Raw genomic sequence first — 19,723 nt, forward strand, 5'->3', positions numbered from 1 at the left:
CTTCTATTTGTTATGTTCTAATGCTTCCGTACCCTCTAAATAAAAATTTCTCAGCTCTCTTCTCAAAGAACCCCACTCCTAGCTCATTCTAGTTATTCATCTCTGAATCACTTTCTTAATACATCAATTTCTTTATGAATACAGGGTGCACAAAACTGCACACAGGATTTTCAGTATGGCCTTACCTGTGCTCTACCATCGCTTACCTGTTTAAGACAACTGCTGTATAGCGTCTCTCAACAAAAATAATTCCACATAGTATATTGGTGAAAGGGGATGGGAAATTAGTGTCAGTCTTCTCTTTCTCCTCTATTTCTTCATCCTCATCCTCGTCTTCAGAATCACTCCACGACACATAATTGTCCTGGTTTCTGTTGTTGTACCACTCAACGCTCTCAAACTGCTGTCGTTCGAAAGGTTTGTACTCGTGCAGGATATCCAGCAGTTTGTTGACTTTTGGGGTCACGTATTTGAGATCGAGCGCGGCAGGCGAGAAGTGCTCTTCACAGAGTGCATGAATTTTCCTTAGAAGAGTGTCTGTAAACAAAAGGAACTTCCTGTTCAACTCCTCCTGCTCATGCTTTATGTATTTCTGCAGCTCTCTTACCATCATCCCAGCTACTTTATCTGCACACCAAGGCCCCAGAACGGTTAATACTGCACGGCAGTCTACCAGAACCTAGAGTAAACAAAGAGACGCACAATCACCCATCGGGGAAACACTTCATTATTCCCGTTAAAATGACAAACTCTACGGAAGAATTTAAAACACTTATGTAGACGCAGCAGCTTTAAACTTTCAAACTGGTAACCGAATTTTAAAATAATAAACGCAAGGGAATCGCCGAAGGCCCCGACATCTCACGACCTCAAGTAGTAACATTTCTCTGCTTGCACCAACATTAATGGGATCAATAGGTCTTGAATCATGGACACAAACCCATGCCCTGTAACCTGTGGCACCTTCACCGTCGAGCCTGAGCAGTGCTTTGTAAGCAGCGGGGACCAAAGTAACTTGCTGCTCCGGATTTCAAACCAATACGTCACTGGGATCTGCAGGACTGCCCTCAGCATCGTCATCCAAAGGAACAACAAGTCTGAATCTTTGTAAAAAAAACAAACCCAAATAGCAGAACTGTATAATAAAGAGAGCATGCCACACACTCAGTTCTCAGCACATACCTGCTTAGGGACTGAAGTCGGGCCTCGATCATCACAGTGTGCAGATATGTTATTGAAGTCATTAATAAAATTAAGTGCTTCATCCAACTCCCTTAAAAGCTTTTCGTACAGTCCACTTTTATCCTCATATGGTCCACAATCGAGTACAACTTCATGAGGTTGAGAAGAGTACCTCCAGGTAAAAGGGGACAAAAATAAATTAAGCATAAATCTGAAATGAAAAGCTAGTATCAGTAATGGTAACATTGGGCCCAAGTTTGCCCCCCCCGCCCAGTTAAAACGGCGCACCTCCATGAGGTGCGGCGACTTCCTGAATTAAAAGCGGCGCCGAAAACTTACCTACGAATTCTCCCCGCTCCTTAGAACGTAGCAGGCTTTGGCGTGGCACAGCACAAGCAGTTGGGGGAGGGTGGGTGGAGCCAGGTCCCGGCACTGAAAACAGTGCCGGAACCTCTGCACATGCGCGCTAGAGTGTGCGCGCATGTGCAGTAGCTCCTCGCCCACCACAATCTCTGCGTATGCTCTGCAGGCTGTGTGGGAGGGACCCGAAGCCAAATGGGCTCCCTCATCGGCGGCCAGATTAGCTACCATGTATTTGTAAGTAAAATTGAAATTATGTTGACATATTGCAAAGTACTTGAGGGTTGGCCATTAAGGTGTTTTATCAGCATGCTGGCAGAAATCCTCTGGCACAGTTGCTAGAGTACATAGTTCTTGAATGTGCATAATTTTGTCTAACATAAATGCTCAGTCCAAAATAAATCCCCAAAATCAAGCAAATCATAATGTTGGGTTATAATATTTTGATACTTGATGAGAGTTAAAAATGGAATTGGAATAAAACTAATCTAGATCATAATTATGTAAATCTATCTCAACGGCTTCACATTTAAGAAGAAAAGTTACATTGCTCTAGATAAATTAAATTTCTCTCCCCATGAACATTTTTCTTTAACATTACAAACCAGAAGCTGCATCCGCTCACATTCAGCAAATATATATTTTTTAAGTTTTATTGTTAGATCTTGGGAGAGGTAGTGTAAGCCAAATCCAACAGCAAAGCCTGTCAGACTGGAACTAAAGACCAAATAAGACAAACAACAAACAGAGATTTGGAGTATAAAATTCTAAGAAAAATAAATAGTTTAAATGTCATATAAAACATTCTTGTAACCTTTAATAAAGGTGCCTTTGTTGGGACAAGAATACCATATAAAAACATTCAGCAAGGAAATAAAACACACTGTGTTTCAGTGGATAGAATAAATCTGCTCATCAAAATGTCCTTCGGAAAACTCTTATTTATAGGACTTGCTATAATGTATTTGCTAGTTTACCAATCCATTTTTAATCTAGTTATTTAGTGCTTTGTAAGTCTTGGTGCTAGGTGCAGGTCCTCCCAGCTTCCTTGTATTTTTTATTTTTTATTGAATGCTTATTTTTGTGCTTTGTTTAGTGCTTGGTGCTTTAAATGTATTTATGCTTCTTTATAATGTTTTTGTGAAGGTGTTTAGTGCTTTGCAAGGTCCTCTCACTTCATTTCCCTTGCCCTCCCCCCCTATCTCTGGCTACCTGCGCTGATTTCTTAACTCACCGCAAGGTTTTTCTGTGTGGCTACAAGTGGCCACATACGCTGGCCTAAGTTAGTTTGGAGTAACTTTTAGCTGTCTAAACTTACTTAGATGGTCAAAACAGGCTTAAGATGCTGGTAACGCCCCCTTTGAAAAAAAAATAAACTAAAAAAAAACCCTAACATTGGAGCAAATTAAATGGGCAGAATTGCAATTTTTAAGATACTCCAAAAAAATCTAGTTGCTCCAAAAAAAAACGGAGCAACTCCTGGGGAAACTTGGGCCCCATGAAACTACCAGATCGGCGTAAAAACCCATCTGGTTCACTAATGTCCTTTAGGGAAGGAAATCTGCCGTCCTTACCCGGTCTGGCCTATATGTGACTCCAGACCCACAGCAATGTGTTTGACTAGTCACGTAACATAACCACTATGCTACCGTTCGCGAAATGATTCGCCAATGTCTTTCAGGGAAGGAAACCTTTCATTCATACCTCCTGGCCCGCATGCAACTTCTGCCTTACATTATGTGGTTCGCTTATTGCCCTCTGAAATAGTCTACCAAGCCAGTCTGTTGCAAAAATAATCGCAATTAAGGAGGTAGTCCATCACTGCCTTCTCGGGCAACAAGAGATGGGTGATAAATGGAACCATTTCCAGCATTGTCCGTGCTCTAGAAACGGCAACTATATGGCAGTCATATAGAGTAAAGCCCACTCTACTGAACCAGTGTGAATTTGTCACCATCCACATCAGCCAACCTTATAGCTTCTTGAAGCAACATTTCTCAAAACTGTGCCCAGTTTGTAACGTGCATGACCAAACCAGCAAATGGGCTGTGATTGTCCAAATGTGTCTGGTAGAACCTTTGCAGAAGTAGACACAGAAAAATGTATTTGTATCACACTGGATCGATTTCATAATCAGGTTTAAGATTAAGGCATAATCAGTCTAAAATGAAAGATTGAAGTGCTAACCCACAGCAACATGAGCCCTCAGAAAGGACATTTTCATATCAGCACAAAAGGGCTAATTCAGAAACTAGATTACGTCTACAACTCACTTGTCCAATACCACCAGATCAGTGGCAGTCTCCGCACTGCTCCTGAGAATCTTTTCCAGCTTCAGAATCTTCTCCTCCAGCTCAGAAGGGTCACATTTGCCATTTAAAATGGAGGCAGTTAGCCCCAAGATACGAGGGCACGAGGGATTCTCCTCACACATCTAATTAACAGGAGGATACAAAATTAAAACGCTGCTCACAAACTGAGCGCAATGGCTAGAGATTTTCTTTTTCAAAACTGTAAGAATGACGATTTGTTTTTAACTCACAGAGCAGTCAAACTCGGATCACAAAAAGAGTCACCAGATGCGAAGTTAAAAAGCCGTGCGACAACTGGCTTCAGTGCCAGTGTCAGAGAGAAAAAATGACCTGCCAGAGTCCCTGCCCAATTGCTAGTCAATGAACCCTTGCAGTGTGCGGTCAGACGTCAGACAGGGGCTGGACTGGACTGGGATACATGCTCCATCCACCACCAATGTTCCCTTTACGCTGCACGGCCACGCAGCGCTCTGGGGCTCACGCGCAGCTGGCTCACCGGCTTTACCTGGGAAAAACCGGGCATGCGGCTATTTTGAATGGGTCGCACACCTACCCCAAAAAATTAAAAGGGAACTTGTCTACCATCCCATACAAAGAATGGCCACTTGAGTGAGATACTGAAGGGTCTCAAGTGCCAGCGCAGCTAGAAAGAAATCAGCACCTTTGGGGAGGGACAACCCTATGAATAGCAACTTTCCCCGAGTCTGTAGCCTTCACTCTCATAACTTCTAGCCAAAGCATGGGGTTTATTTTCCAAGGAGGAGTTTTAAAGGAAATGTTTCTCCACTCACCTACTCTAACAAAATACAGTGTATTCTCATCTCTCCAGAACAGATCCTTACGATATTAAAAAATAAATCTAGTGGACTGGCAATCCAATTGATCAGCCCAGCTCACCAATTATGAGCTCAATCACAATTGCTGCTGTACCATATGGCCTGGGAAGCTGGGCCAGGCCCCAGGGGCAGCCAGGTGGCCAGCTACTGACCCATCACTTCACCCATGCTCAAACTCCTGACTGTGGCAAGACTACCACCGTACTGAAAGTGAATTAAAAAGTGATAGACACCTAGGAATAATTGCAACCTAATATTCCTACAGTAACAATCATATGAACTGCAAAATGAAATTCCAGTCTTGTAATGAAGCTATTTAAACTCTACAGCAATGTTATTAGGGTAGCCCAATTTATTTATTTTGTGACCAGCAATGGCTGCCATGGCAGATACCTGTAACTAGCGCGTACTCCACCTCACCCTCATAAATGTGAAATGTTACTTTAAGTTGAAGCCAATTAAAATCAATACAGGTTTTAGTTGTCTGATGATTGTTGATAAAACTGCAGCATTCGCAATTCTACAGCCAATGGCACTTAAGCCATTCAAAGGCCATTTTTCTTTAAAAGAGAAAAAAAGCAGATATGTTTTGGCACATGCACTGCGCCATTAAGAGTTCAACACATGACATAGCCAGCAGCAAACCGATCCACATTTTTCACTCTTTAAAGATTACTATTAAGTGTATGAGCAAAGATGTCGTTTTACAAATATTTAAACATTTCAAGCTTAATCGGAGGAGACAAAGAAGTTGTTACAATTCTAGCCAGATGCAATAAAAATTCCAACAAATACTCCCATAGCCTCTCCACCCACAGGGTTAGACAGATCAATCAAGTTGACAAGTTCAATAACACAAATGAATTCCACTTTTAACAAAGAGCAGAAATGGCAAATGAAGCCCAGTCATGAATCCTTTAGTCTGAAGACTTGCTTGCATCATGCCAAAGGAAGGGGAGGCGGAGAGGAAGAAAAGGAGAAACAGCTGTTGCACTTCTGTGATCAATTTCAATGTTAGGCAATGTGAGGTGACTCACTGGGAGAGCCCAGTTACATTAGGAATGATACGTGTCCAGATTAGTGTCATGTGAGAGGAGCTCCACTCAATAGCACTGTTTTAATTCGGACACGCCTGTACATCAAAATCCCACTCCCTCGGGACTTTGTGCGCTGGATTCATTTAGGCGATTTGATTACTTAGCTTGAACTTTACCAGACAGCTTAAGGGAAGGTATCCTGATGAACGTGCTTGGCAGTGCTTCATTTTGAAGAGGAGAATGCTGGTGATTAGGTTGCTACCTTGTAGGGCCTTACATTGTTTAAATGAAGCATTAAACAATCTTTATGCATCACACGTACATACGTAGGGGGTCAAAGAAAACCAACATGAGCATTGTACCTTTCATTCATTTGACGTATTTCATGTGTCACATCAAGACTACTGGATCAGAGGCAAAAGAATTGCAGCAACTTTCTAGTAATGGACTATGGGGTTGATTGGAAGAGAGTGGGGAGTGGAAGATGTAGTCCTTCCCCCCACATACCACAGAAATACCAGGAGGAACAAGGTGACTCTTGTTCAAAGTATTGTCATTCAACAGACCTGCCAAACTACAGATCCTACTCACCAACCATAACACAAGGTGAAAACATAAGGGCTGCTTAACTACCAGTCCTGCTGATGCTGTCAAGAAGCATTTTAAGATTAACCCGAGTCAGATGATACTTGGGAAAATGGTCTTTGACATTACCACAGGTTTTCTATAATAATGTAAAGTGCTTTCAATATTACAACATTTTGACCATCTTTTTAGAATCAGTAGACCTAAAACTGTGACCCTCTCGTGATGCAAACAAGAATGTGACTTTACAAATGCTGGAGACACCTGATGGCTATCCAGTGACCCCTGCAAGAAACACCAAGAAATCCAGAGCTGCAAGAGCCTGTAGCTCTCACCCAGAAAATATGCAAGCCTTCAGGAGCGCGGGGAGAAAGTAAACTTTACATCACAGCACATCAAAGAGCTGAGATTTCAAGCTGCTTATTTTTGCTCAGTTACTACTTCCAGTGAGGATAGGGCAGAAACGTGCAGTTGAGGTAAAATATCAGCCATGATCTTATTGAATGGCGAAGCAGCCTCGAGGGGCCGAATGGCCAACTCCTGCTCCTAATTCTTATGTTCCCAATGCCCTTTATTTCAATGAAAGGCAAAAGCCAAACTTCTTTTTCCATATTAAAAGCATATTTTGGTTCAAGTGCGGGGGTAACCTTCAGTTTATAGTTAGAGCATTGATATCAGATTCCACACAAATCACAACCACATAGTTGATAGGCAGCACGAAAAAAACAAACGACTTCATCTCACTAATCAAACTTAATTGGAGGGGGATACTTACAAGCTTGGATTATTTTGGAAAGGCGTCAAAAATTAAAACATTGTGGGGTCAGGCAGCTTTAGATAGGAGATGCGCAAAGGCACAGATCCGTAACTTCGTATCAACTTTTTCCATTATAAATTCCCAATGTCCACATAAAAAAAGGAAAATGTCAATGCAAACCGATCAGACTCTAATTACACTTTCCTGGGTTCCACACTGGCGAGAGGCTTTAATTACAGCATCATAAGTTTACATTGGCAGGTTCCATTTTAAATGTAGATGATGGAAATTCAGCCGTGGCTCAGTGGGTAGCACACTCGCCCGAGTCAAAAGGGTGTGGGTTCAAGTCCCACTCCAGAGACTTGAGAACAAAAAAAAAATCTAGGCTGACACTCCAGTACAGTGCTGAGGGAGTGTTGCATTGTCGGAGGTGCCGCCTTTCGGATGAGACATTAAACCGAGGCTTCGCCTGCCCGCTCAGCTAGATGTTAAAGATCCCATGGCACTACTCCGAAGAAGAGCAGGAGTTATCCCCAGTGCCTTGGCCAATATTTATCCCTCAATCAACATCACTAAAACAGAATATCTGGTCATTATCACATTGCTGTTTGTGGGAGCTTGCTTGTGCGCAAATTGGCTGCCGCGGTTCGCACATTACAACAGTGACTGCACTTCAAAAGTACTTCATTGGCTGTAAAGCACTTTGGGACATCTGCTGGTCGTGAAAGGGGCCATATAAATCCAAGTCTTTCTTTCATAATGGAAATATAAAAACAACAGAATATATGATTTTAAAATGTCAACTGATGTGCCCTGGTCAGGTTATTCCCCCACATTTTAACTCCACTTCACGAGGACGACAAATGGTCTTGACTCCTGGTACAGATTGACGTCTAAATGAGAGCAAGACATCATACCTTCATAATCTTCTGATAGGGATGGTCTTTAATTGCAAGGTGACATTCATCAAACACCAGCAGGTTGATTTTGGAGAGGAAAAGGTAGCCCCTTTTCAAGATGTGCAAGAAGATGTGGCAAGTCATGACTAGCACCTGTGAAGATGACACAAATTGGAGGAAAAAAGATCATATTATCAATTTTATATAGAATGAGATGTATGATGAGACATTAAGCTGTGTTGCAGTGTGAGCTTTGAGGAGGATGCCAAGAGGCTGCAGGGTGACTTGGACAGGTTAGGTAAGTGGGCAAATGCATGGCAGATGCAGTATAAAGTAGATAAATGTGAGTTTATCCACTTTGGTGGCAAAAATAGGAAGGCAGAATATTATCTGAATGGTGACAGATTAGGAAAACGGGAGGTGCATCGAGACCTGGGTGTCATGGTACATCAGTCATTGAAAGTTGGCATGCAGGTACAGCAGGCAGTGAAGGCGGCAAATGGTATGTTGGCCTTCATAGCGAGAGGATTTGAGTATAGGAGCAGGGAGGTCTTACTGCAGTTGTACAGGGCCTTGGTGAGGCCACACCTTGAATATTGTGTACAGTTTTGATCTCCTAATCTGAGGAAGGACATCTCTTGCTATTGAGGGAGTGCAGCGAAGGTTCACCAGGCTGATTCCCGGGATGGCAAGACTGACATATGAAGAAAGACTGGATCAACTAGGCTTATATTCACTGGAATTTAGAAGAATGAGAGGGGATCTCACAGAAACATATAGAATTCTGACAAGATTGGACAGGTTAGATGCAGGAAGAATGTTCCCGATGTTGGGGAAGTCCAGAACCAGGGGACACAGTCTAAGGATAAGGGGTAAGCCATTTAGGACCGAGATAAGGAGAAACTTGTTCACTCAGAGAATTGTGAACCTGTGGAATTCTCAACCACAGAAAGTTGTTGAGGCCAGTTCGTTAGATATATTCAAAAGGGAGTTAAATGTGGCCCTTACGGTTAAAGGGATCAAGGGGTATGGAGAGAAAGCAGGAATGGGGTACTGAAGTTGCATGATCAGCCATGATCATATTGAATGGTGGTGCATGCTCGAAGGGCCGAATGTTCTACTCCTGCATATATTTTCTATGTTTCTATTATTCCTAGTTAATACATAAGCTGTTTGCTATGCTGTTGTTTTATATCAAAACACACTCAAATCCAGAAAGACAGGGCTGTGATCACTAACTACACGTTGAAACGGTGTTGAAATACCTGTTGTCCAATGAAGCGTTTGTTCCATTCCTCCTTTGCCCATGACTCAATGTTCTCCATACTGGAATACTCCCCCACCTTCAGATCTGAATGGGTCTTGACAGCTGCTGCTAGCTGAGCCACAGAGGGTGCTAGAAGAGATGATGCTTTCACTTACACAGTACATTCCCTTTCCAGATTACAGCGTGAACACAAATTATGTCATTTAAATGGATACACAGCAGTATCAGTTACCAGAACTAACTGCAACGCATAAACTCCAAGGTACCCACCATCACAGAAGCCAGACTTCAGTAAATTCGATTCACTCCACGTGATATCAAGAAATGGTCGAGTGCACTGGATACAGCAAAGGCTATGGGCCCTGAAAACATCCTGGCTGTCGTGGTGAAGACTTGTGCTCCAGAACTAGCCACGCCTGTAGCCAAGCTGTTCCAGTGTAGCTACAACATTGGCACCTACCCGACAATGTGGAAAACTGCAGGTATGTCCTGTCTACAAAAAGCAGGATAAATCCAATCCGGATAACTACCACCCCATCAGTCTACTCTCAATTATCAGCAAAGTGAGGGAAGGTGTCGGCGACAGAGCTATCAAGTGGCACTTACTCACCAATAACCTGCTCACCGATGCTCAGTTTGGGTTCCGCCAGGATCACTCGTCCCCAGACCTCATTACAGCTTTGTTCCAAACATGGAAATGAACTGAATTCCAGAGGTGAGGTGAGAGTGACTGCCCTTGACATCAAAGCAACATTTGACCGAGTGTGGCATCAAGGAGCCCGAGTAAAAGTGGTCAATAGGAATCAGGGGGAAAACTGTCCACTGGCTGGAGTCATACCTAGTACAAAGGAAGATGGGTGTGGTGGTTGGAGGTCAACTGCAGTAACTCGCCAATGCTTCTTCGACAACACCTCGCAAATCTGCGACCTCTACTACCTAGAAGGGCAAGGGCAGCAGGCATATGGGAACACCATCACCTTGGTTTCTGACTTGGAAATATATTGTCGTTGGGTCATAAACCTAAAACTCCCTCCCCAAGGACTGCAGCGGTTCAAAAAGGCGGCTCACCACCACCTTCTCACAGGCAATGAGGGATGGGCAATAAATGCTGGTCTTGCCAGTGACGCCCACATCCCAGGAGCAAATGGGAAACAAACTGCAACCCTCAGTAGCTCCTTTCTTGGCTCAGTGTGTTTGCACGAGGATTATCTGATCAATACAGTCCTGCAAGATCCTATGTCTGATCTCCAATCAGTGTGTCAGCTGAGACAGCAGTGGGGACACTACAAATTGCTGCAGCACCCCAAGAGTCCCCACTCCTGATCACTATCTTACTGCGCTGCACACATATGGGCATTGTGCGGGACCGGGGTAATGCTGCCCTGCAGCTGCATGTCTGCTGACACTTGCTGGGCGTACTGCAGTTTACCGGGCATTATCCAGCAAGATATCAATCCATACTCAAGCACTTCCCAGCAGGAATCAGTTGTTAATAATCGGGCATGGGTAACCTGGCAAATAATTGTCCTTTTCTAGCTTAGGGATGCAGAAGCTGACACTTCCTAACCCCTGCCCCTAACTAATGACAGATCAGAGATTGCTGTGTATCATTTGAAAAGACACCGGGGGAGAAATTTGAGTCATTTGCGCCCTCCGTTAGCGCCCCTGGAGGGGGGAGGGCTAGCAAACGACTTTGCGACCGGGCACAGCACCGCTAACGATTCTCCGGGAGTTTAGTGGTGGTGGTAACTCGTAGCAACCACTGAAGCTGCGCCAGGCGATGACAGCGACGGCTTCAGGGAATGCGTACCGGGCAGCCTTAACCCGAAAAGTTAAAGGAGAGGTGGGCCGCTGTTCCTGAAAGAAATGGGCAGTTTTCTTGTGTGGCCCGCTGCCGTTTTGGACACGGGGTCCATGCCGCGATTGGTCAGCCCGGCACTCTGTTGATCGCGCGGCACCCCCATACCCCGGTGATCCAGGTAGGACCCTTTAATTAATGCGCCCTTCCCTTTAATTCAGGGACGACCCCCTCAGACACGGTAGCATTAGCATGTAGCGCTGCACGGCGCTCCCAAGGTGTCCGCCCCACTACTGCCCCAGAAAGGATTTAGATTTGACTTAGCGCTCCACTTCCTTTCGGGGCGGTAACCCCAATTTCTCGCGAGAGGTGAAACTTAGAAACATAGAAAATAGGTGCAGGAGTAGGCCATTCAGCCCTTCGAGCCTGCACCACCATTCAATAAGATCATAGCTGATCATTCACCTCAGTACCCCTTTCCTGCTTTCTCTCCATACCCCTTGATCCCTTTAGCCGTAAGGGCCATATCTAACTCCCTCTTGAATATATCCAATGAACTGGCATCAACAACTCTCTGCTGTAGGGAATTCCACAGGTTAACAACCCTCTGAGTAAAGAAGTTTCTCCTCATCTCAGTCCTAAATGGCTTACCCCTTATCCTTAGACTATGTCCCCTGGTTCTGGACTTCCCCAACATTGGGAACATTCTCCCTGCATCTAACCTGTCCAGTCCCGTCAGAATTTTATATGTTTCTATGAGATCCCCTCTCATCCTTCTAAACTCCAGTGAATACAGGCCCAGTCGATCCAGTCTCTCCTCATATGTCAATCCTGCCATCCTGGGAATCAGTCTGGTGAAGCTTTATTGCACTCCCTGAATAGCAAGAACGTCCTTCCTCAGATTAGGAGACCAAAACTGAACACAATATTCCAGGTGAGGCCTCACTAAGGCCCTATACAACTGCAGTAAGATCTCCCTGCTCCTATACTCAAATCCCCTAGCTATGAAGGCCAACATACCGTTTGCCTTCTTCACCGCCTGCTGTATCTGCATGCCAACTTTCAATGACTGATGTACCATGACACCCAGGTCTCGTTGCACCTCCCCTTTTCCTAATCTGCCGCCACTTCTGTGCCTGGCGTGAATTCTCGTGCCTTGCGAGTGTTATCCCCAAACGGGGCACACCTGAATTTTTAGCCCACTGGTTGTTAACTGTATCCATTTGGAAATAAAGGGATTGAGTGTATGATACTAATTCAGGTGGTTTACAATGGCTACGCTGCTGCATATGTAGAGTAATACTTACCGGAACTAACCAAAAACACAGTCCGTAATCCATTCTTGTTGAACTGTCCCCTGATCTGATGAGATAGCTCCTTTGTAAGTAGCACTGCAATGAAAGTCTTCCCTGAGCCAGTATTTAAACAAACTATAGTATTATGTTCCAAAGCTGCTTCTAGAAGTTCAACCTGCAAGAGACAGTAATGCAATCAATTCCAGAGCAATGACAAACTGATGAAACACTCGGATCATTTTCTCTCCATTCTCTCTCGACTTTCTGCTGAAAGGATTCTCTCCAGTCTGACCTTCAATATTCTTTATGCAAGAGTCTAGGCAGCTCATGCCAGTGGCCTGTTCAACTGTGGTGGGCATCACAGCTGAGCCCAATCCTGTCCTTAACCAATGTCTACACGGATACATTTTGCAGCAGAGATTGACCTGGGAACAGGAACGCAGATGGAATTTTCCTACCTAGTTCAGGGACAATGATCATCAAAGACTGAGACATTCTGGTCTACGTGACTCAATAACACTTTATCAACCGAGCCATTGGCAGAGCTAGGACACATTTCTGCTGCCTTGAAACCCTCTTTGGCGTTACTGAGCCCAGCAGTGAATAGTCAGGAATGAAGGGCATTCAGTTGTGCACCCTCAGATGACAGGGTACCAGAACCCGTGTAAACATTTAATTCAGCAGTTAAAACACTGGTCGCCACTGCTGCTGGTAACGGGAGAAATAGTGAATGAAGAGCAGCACATTGCACAAGCGTCATTTTCCCTGGTAGTACATGAGTACCAATGCCCAACATAAACTCAGAACAAACTACATACAAATCAGGGTACAACGTCCAATACTAATGCGTGCAGCAAAGCTGGCATCAGCGTACTGATCTTAAAGTTAAAGAGTGGTATATAGGAACCTAAAACACACATGGAACAAATAAAAACTGAAAATGCTGGAAATACTCAGCAAGTCAGGCAGCATCTGTGGAGAGAGAAACAGAGTTAACGATTCAGTTCTGACGAAAGGTCATCGACCTGAAACGTTAACTCTAGTTCTCTCTCCACAGATGTTGCCTGACCTGCTGAGTGTTTCCAACATTTTGTGTTTTATTTCAGATTTCCAGCATCCGCAGTATTTTGCTTTCGTATGGAATAACTTAAATCAATTTTAAAATAGCACACTCCTTTGGAGAACTTTCCAGGTTCTAAAGCTTCATTTTATCTTGTTCAATGCATTCAAAACTGTCCCCATTTAATGGTTACTCAAGCACCTATAGTACATCACATCACTGCGTTTGGAGCTTTCTAAACAACGGGCCCAAAATTGTGGTCGGAGGCTTTCCGTGGGCAGATGCATCCGACTGGAAAAACTTTGACAAAAGTACCTGGTGATCCCAGAGGAACGAACATTTCAGATCAGAGGCTTAGATGCGCAGCCCAGCACAAAGGCCCACGCATCCCAGGAGCGTATGGGCATCCTGGGATCACGTGGGCCTGGACCACCAATCGTGGAGAGGCGTGAGTTCCGGGGTCGGCGAGAGGCCTATAAAAGCCCAACGCGGCGGCAGTCGGGAGCAGTGTCGAGGAGGTGCGTGGAGAGGCCTACCGGTGCAGCTACAGGGACAAGGCAAAAAAGAAGTAGAAAGAAACAGAAAGGTGATGTCACAGCCAAGGGGGTAAGTGATTGGCTGGTGATTGGTGAGTAGTTTTTCTTTTTTCTCTTCTAGAACAGTGAGTCAACTTTAGCATTGTTGTTGCTTATCTAAGGGTTAAGTCATGGCAGGACAGCTCGGTCACGTGTTATGCTCCTCCTGTACCATGTGGGAACTCAGGGACGACACCAGTGTTCCTGACGACTACGTGTGCGGGAAGTGTATCCGCCTCCATCTCCTGACAGACCACGTTGCGGAGTTGGAGCTGAGGGTGGATTCACTCTGGAGCATCCACGATGCTGAGAATGACGAGAGTAGAACGTGTAGCGAGTTGGTTGTACCGCAGGGAAAGGGTCCACAGCCAGATAGGGAATGGAAGACCAACAGGAAGAACAGTGCAAGGAAGATAGTACAGGGGTCCTCTGAGGTCATCCCCCTGCAAAACAGATACACTGCTTTGGGTACTGTTGAGGGGGATGACTCATCAGGGGAGGGCAGCAGCAGCCAAGTTCATGGCACCGTGGCTGGCTCTGTTGCACAGGAGGGCAGGAAAAAGAGTGGGAGAGCGATAGTGATAGGGGATTCAATTGTAAGGGGAATAGATAGGCGTTTCTGCGGCCGCAACCGAGACTCCAGGATGGTTTGTTGCCTCCCTGGTGCAAGGGTCAAGGATGTCTCGGAGCGGGTGCAGGACATTCTAAAAATGGAGGGTGATCAGCCAGTTGTCGTGGTGCACATTGGTACCAACAACATAGGTAAAAAAAAGGGATGAGGTCCTACGAAACGAATTTAAGGAGCTAGGAGCTAAATTAAAAAGTAGGACCTCAAAAGTAGTAATCTCGGGATTGCTACCAGTGCCATGTGCTAGTCAGAGTAGGAATCGCAGGATAGCGCAGATGAATACGTGGCTTGAGCAGTGGTGCAGCAGGGAGGGATTCAAATTCCTGGGGCATTGGAACCGGTTCTGGGGGAGGTGGAACCAGTACAAACCGGACGGTCTGCACCTGGGCAGGACCGGAACCAATGTCCTAGGGGGAGTGTTTGCTAGTGCTATTGGGGAGGAGTTAAACTAATATGGCAGGGGGATGGGAACCAATGCAGGGAGACAGAGGGAAACAAAAAGGAGACAAAAGCAAAAGACAGAAAGGAGATGAGGAAAAGTGGAGGGCAGAGAAACCCAAGGCAAAGAACAAAAAGGGCCACTGTACAGCAAAATTCTAAAAGGACAAAGGGTGTTAAAAAAACAAGCCTGAAGGCGTTGTGTCTTAATGCAAGGAGGATCCGTAATAAGGTGGATGAATTAACTGTGCAAATAGATGTTAACAAATATGATGTGATTGGGATTACATAGACGTAGCTCCAGGATGATCAGGGCTGGGAACTCAACATCCAGGGGTATTCAACATTCAGGAAGGATAGAATAAAAGGAAAAGGAGGTGGGGTAGCATTGCCGGTTAAGAAGGAGATTAATGCAATAGTTAGGAAGGACATTAGCTTGGATCATGTGGAATCTATATGGGTAGAGCTGCAGAACATCAAACAGCAAAAAACATAAGTGGGAGTTGTGTACAGACCTCCAAACAGTAGTAGTGATGTTGGGGAGGGCATCAGACAGGAAATTAGGGGTGCATGCAATAAGGGTGCAGGAGTTATAATGGGTGACTTTAATATGCACATAGATTGGGCTAACCAAACTGGAAGCAATGCGGTGGAGGAGGATTTCCTGGAGTGCATAAGGGATGGTTTTCTAGACCAATATGTCGAGGAACCAACTCGGGGGGAGGCCATCTTAGACTGGGTGTTGTGTAATGAGAGAGGATTAATTAGCAATCTCGTTGTGCGAGGCCCCTTGGGGAAGAGTGACCATAATATGGTGGAATTCTGCATTAGGATGGAGAATGAAACAGTTAATTCAGAGACCATGGTCCAGAACTTAAAGAAGGCTAACTTTGAAGGTATGAGGCATGAAATGGCTAGGATAGATTGGCGAATGATACTTAAGGGGTTGACTGTGGATGGGCAATGGCAGACATTTAGAGACCGCATGGATGAACGACAACAATTGTACATTCCTGTCTGGCGTAAAAATAAGAAAGGGAAGGGGCTCAACCGTGGCTATCTAGGGAAATCAGGGATAGTATTAAAGCCAAGGAAGTTGCATACAAATAGCAGAAATAGCAGCGAACCCGGGGACTGGGAGAAATTTAGAACTCAGCAGAGGAGGACAAAGGGTTTGATTAGGGCAGGGAAAATGGAGTATGAGAAGAAGCTTGCAGGGAACATTAAGACGGATTGCAAAAGTTTCTATAGATATGTAAAGAGAAAAAGGTTAGTAAAGACAAACGCAAGTCCCCTGCAGTCAGAATCAGGGGAAGTCATAACGGGGAACAAAGAAATGGCGGACCAACTGAACAAGTACTTTGGTTCGGCATTCACTAAGGAGGACACAAACAACCTTCCGGATATAAAAGGGGTCAGAGGGTCTAGTAAGGAGGAGGAACTGAGGGAAATCCTTATTAGTCGGGAAATTGTGTTGGGGAAATTGATGGGATTGAAGGCCGATAAATCCCCAGGGCCTGATAGACTGCATCCCAGAGTACTTAAGGAGGTGGCCTTGGAAATAGCGGATGCATTGACAGTCATTTTCCAACATTCCGTTCCTATCGAGTGGAGGGTAGCCAATGTAACCCCACTTTTTAAAAAAGGAGGGAGAGAGAAAACAGGGAATTATAGACCGACCGGTCAGCCTGACATCGGTAGTGGGTAAAATGATTGAATCAATTATTAAGGATGTCATAGCAGCGCATTTGGAAAGAGGTGACATGATAGGTCCAAGTCAGCATGGATTTGTGAAAGGGAAATCATACTTGACAAATCTTCTGGAATTTTTTGAGGATGTTTCCAGTCGAGTGGAGAAGGGAGAACCAGTTGATGTGGTATATTTGGACTTTCAGAAGGCTTTCGACAAGGTCCCACACAAGAGATTAATGTGCAAAGTTAAAGCACATGGGATTGGGGGTAGTGTGCTGACATGGATTGAGAACTGGTTGTCAGACAGGAAGCAAAGAGTAGGAGTAAATGGGGACTTTTCAGAATGGCAGGCAGTGACGAGTGGGGTACCTCAAGGTTCTGTGCTGGGGCCCCAGCTGTTTACATTGTACATTAATGATTTAGACGAGGGAATTAAATGTACTATCTCCAAATTTGCGGATGATACCAAGTTGGGTGGCAGTGTGAGCTGCGAGGAGAATGCTATGAGGCTGCAGAGCGACTTGGATAGGTTAGGTGAGTGGGCAAATGCATGGCAGATGAAGTATAATGTGGATAAATGTGAGGTTATCCATTTTGGTGGTAAAAACAGAGAGACAGACTATTATCTGAATGGTGACAGATTAGGAAAAGGGGAGGTGCAACGAGACCTGGGTGTCATGGTACATCAGTCATTGAAGGTTGGCATGCAGGTACAGCAGGCGGTTAAGAAAGCAAATGGCATGTTGGCCTTCATAGTGAGGGGATTTGAGTACAGGGGCAGGGAGGTGTTGCTACAGTTGTACAGGGCCTTGGTGAGGCCACACCTGGAGTATTGTGTACAGTTTTGGTCTCCTAACCTGAGGAAGGACATTCTTGCCATTGAGGGAGTGCAGCGAAGGTTCACCAGACTGATTCCCGGGATGGCGGGACTGACCTATCAAGAAAGACTGGATCAACTGGGCTTGTATTCACTGGAGTTCTGAAGAATGAGAGGGGACCTCATAGAAACATTTAAAATTCTGATGGGTTTAGACAGGTTAGATGCAGGAAGAATGTTCCCAATGTTGGGAAGTCCAGAACCAGGGGTCACAGTCTAAGGATAAGGGGTAAGCCATTTAGGACCGAGATGAGGAGAAACTTCTTCACCCAGAGAGTGGTGAACCTGTGGAATTCTCTACCACAGAAAGTTGTTGAGGCCAATTCACTAAATATATTCAAAAAGGAGTTTGATGAAGTCCTTACTACTAGGGGGATCAAGGGGTATGGAGAGAAAGCAGGAATGGGGTACTGAAGTTGCATGTTCAGCCATGAACTCATTGAATGGCGGTGCAGGCTCGAAAGACCGAATGGCCTACTCCTGCACCTATTTTCTATGTTTCTATGTTTCTATTAATGTAAAATTCTCATTCATAGTAATTGGAGCTCCGAGTGTTTGTGTGCCCCTAATTCAAAGTGAATGGAACATAGCATTTTGGGAACTGACGTCCCCTAAAGCAGGCTTCAGACCGGGGCGGGGGGCAGGGGGCGAATCATAAAATCTATAGCTTTACACATATTTGCTGTATTGAGAATTCTAGGTTAAGGGGCTGACACTAGCCTGAGCAAGTCCAACAATATCGACATGCGTTTAACATTTTCCAAGACAACACATACCTGATATTTCCTTGGTGTAAAAATGTTATCATGGATAGCTTCCTGTTGCCACGGCAGTCCGAAAAAGGGACCCATTGGTGATGAAGCAGGTGTCATGAGCTGTAACCCTGCCATGCTTCGGTTTCACAAAGCAGGTCCTTTCATTCATCCAGTGTTTCTGTCATTTCATGTGTTCCAGCAAAGCCTGAGAGGTGACCAACCACAACAATTAATGGTCAGTTGCCAAGGGAAACATCTTTGCAATCCTAGAGCACTTGATGCAAAGTTCCAAATTGACAATACTATTTTGTTTGACCCCCATTGTCTCCCCTCTCTCCAAGTATTAACTCTTGCTGGAGGATGGTTCCACAAACACCCATTACCTTCCAGTACCTTGGCCAAGTGGCCACTTCTATTCTTTAGAGAAGCCCAGTGAGCAATGCTAGAATCGCAGCCGAGCCCAATTTCACCGTCGCCCAACGTCCACACACGAGCCACTTTTTGCAGCACAGGTCAATGGGCAGTGATCCCAGGCGGACTTTCTCTCTTCTACCCACAGTCCAGGGACTACATTTCCAGGAACGCAGTACATTTTTTTGCCTACTTAATGCTACCATCCCTCATCTCCTTCCCATAGATGACATCATAGGCTGAATCCCATCCGTTATTGCACAATCCATGACATCCAGCGGAACAGTTCAAGTGAAAACAAGAGCAGCAACATAACATAGGCAATAAGCTTTGATTCCGCTTTCATCTCAAGATCACTGTTTCTAAGAAGGGCTCAACTAGCCATGACTTTTAAAAGTACCATCACTTGGGTAGGATTTACGTGATTTATTCTCGCATCACTGACATGGAAGAGCCCAATGTACTGTAATTATTCACGGACATAATTAAATCAGCGAGGATATAATTGGATTTTCAAGAACCAGTTTATAAAGTTCCACATAAGGAGGCGTTTAAAAGTGAAGTCTTGTGGAATTAATGGCAAATAAGCTCATTGGACTGAAACTGCCGTGGCATGTTTGCGAGTGAGTTGTAGTACAAGGTACCTGGATATATATAATGTGACTCAGAAAGCAATCTTCAATTTGTTTAGGTGTTTGTGTTGGAATCATAGAATGCTACAACAGAAAAACGGGCCATTCACCCGATCAAGTCTGGATCAGTGTGCCTGCCCCACCACTCACTCACTCACTCTCTCTCCTTCCCTCCCTCCCCCCCTCCACTCACTCTCTCTCTCCCCCCCCCCCTCCTCTCTCTCCCCCCCCTCACTCTCCTCCCCCCCCCTCACTCTCTCTCCTCCCCCCCCTCACTCTCTCTCCTCCCCCCCCCTCACTCTCTCTCCTCCCCCTCTCTCTCCCCCC

General features: G+C 45.0%; 1 protein-coding gene across 2 annotated transcripts in view; it reads right to left on the reverse strand.

Annotated features, from left to right (window-relative positions):
* The window catches only part of dicer1 (dicer 1, ribonuclease type III), a 166,665-nt gene that overhangs the window by 91,734 nt on the left and 55,208 nt on the right, over positions 1-19,723 (reverse strand). For both annotated transcript variants that reach the window (XM_070879682.1, XM_070879683.1), the window contains 7 exons: positions 18,375-18,558; positions 12,341-12,503; positions 9,234-9,364; positions 7,987-8,121; positions 3,816-3,976; positions 1,183-1,354; positions 207-679 (listed from right to left, as the gene is read on the reverse strand). In XM_070879682.1, coding sequence (XP_070735783.1) covers positions 207-679; positions 1,183-1,354; positions 3,816-3,976; positions 7,987-8,121; positions 9,234-9,364; positions 12,341-12,503; positions 18,375-18,488 — 1,349 coding nt within the window. In that variant the 5' untranslated portion in view covers positions 18,489-18,558. The remainder of the gene's footprint in view (positions 1-206; positions 680-1,182; positions 1,355-3,815; positions 3,977-7,986; positions 8,122-9,233; positions 9,365-12,340; positions 12,504-18,374; positions 18,559-19,723) is intronic.

This window comes from Pristiophorus japonicus, chromosome 4 (genome assembly GCF_044704955.1).
Source record: "Pristiophorus japonicus isolate sPriJap1 chromosome 4, sPriJap1.hap1, whole genome shotgun sequence".
Lineage (NCBI taxonomy): Eukaryota > Metazoa > Chordata > Chondrichthyes > Pristiophoridae > Pristiophorus > Pristiophorus japonicus.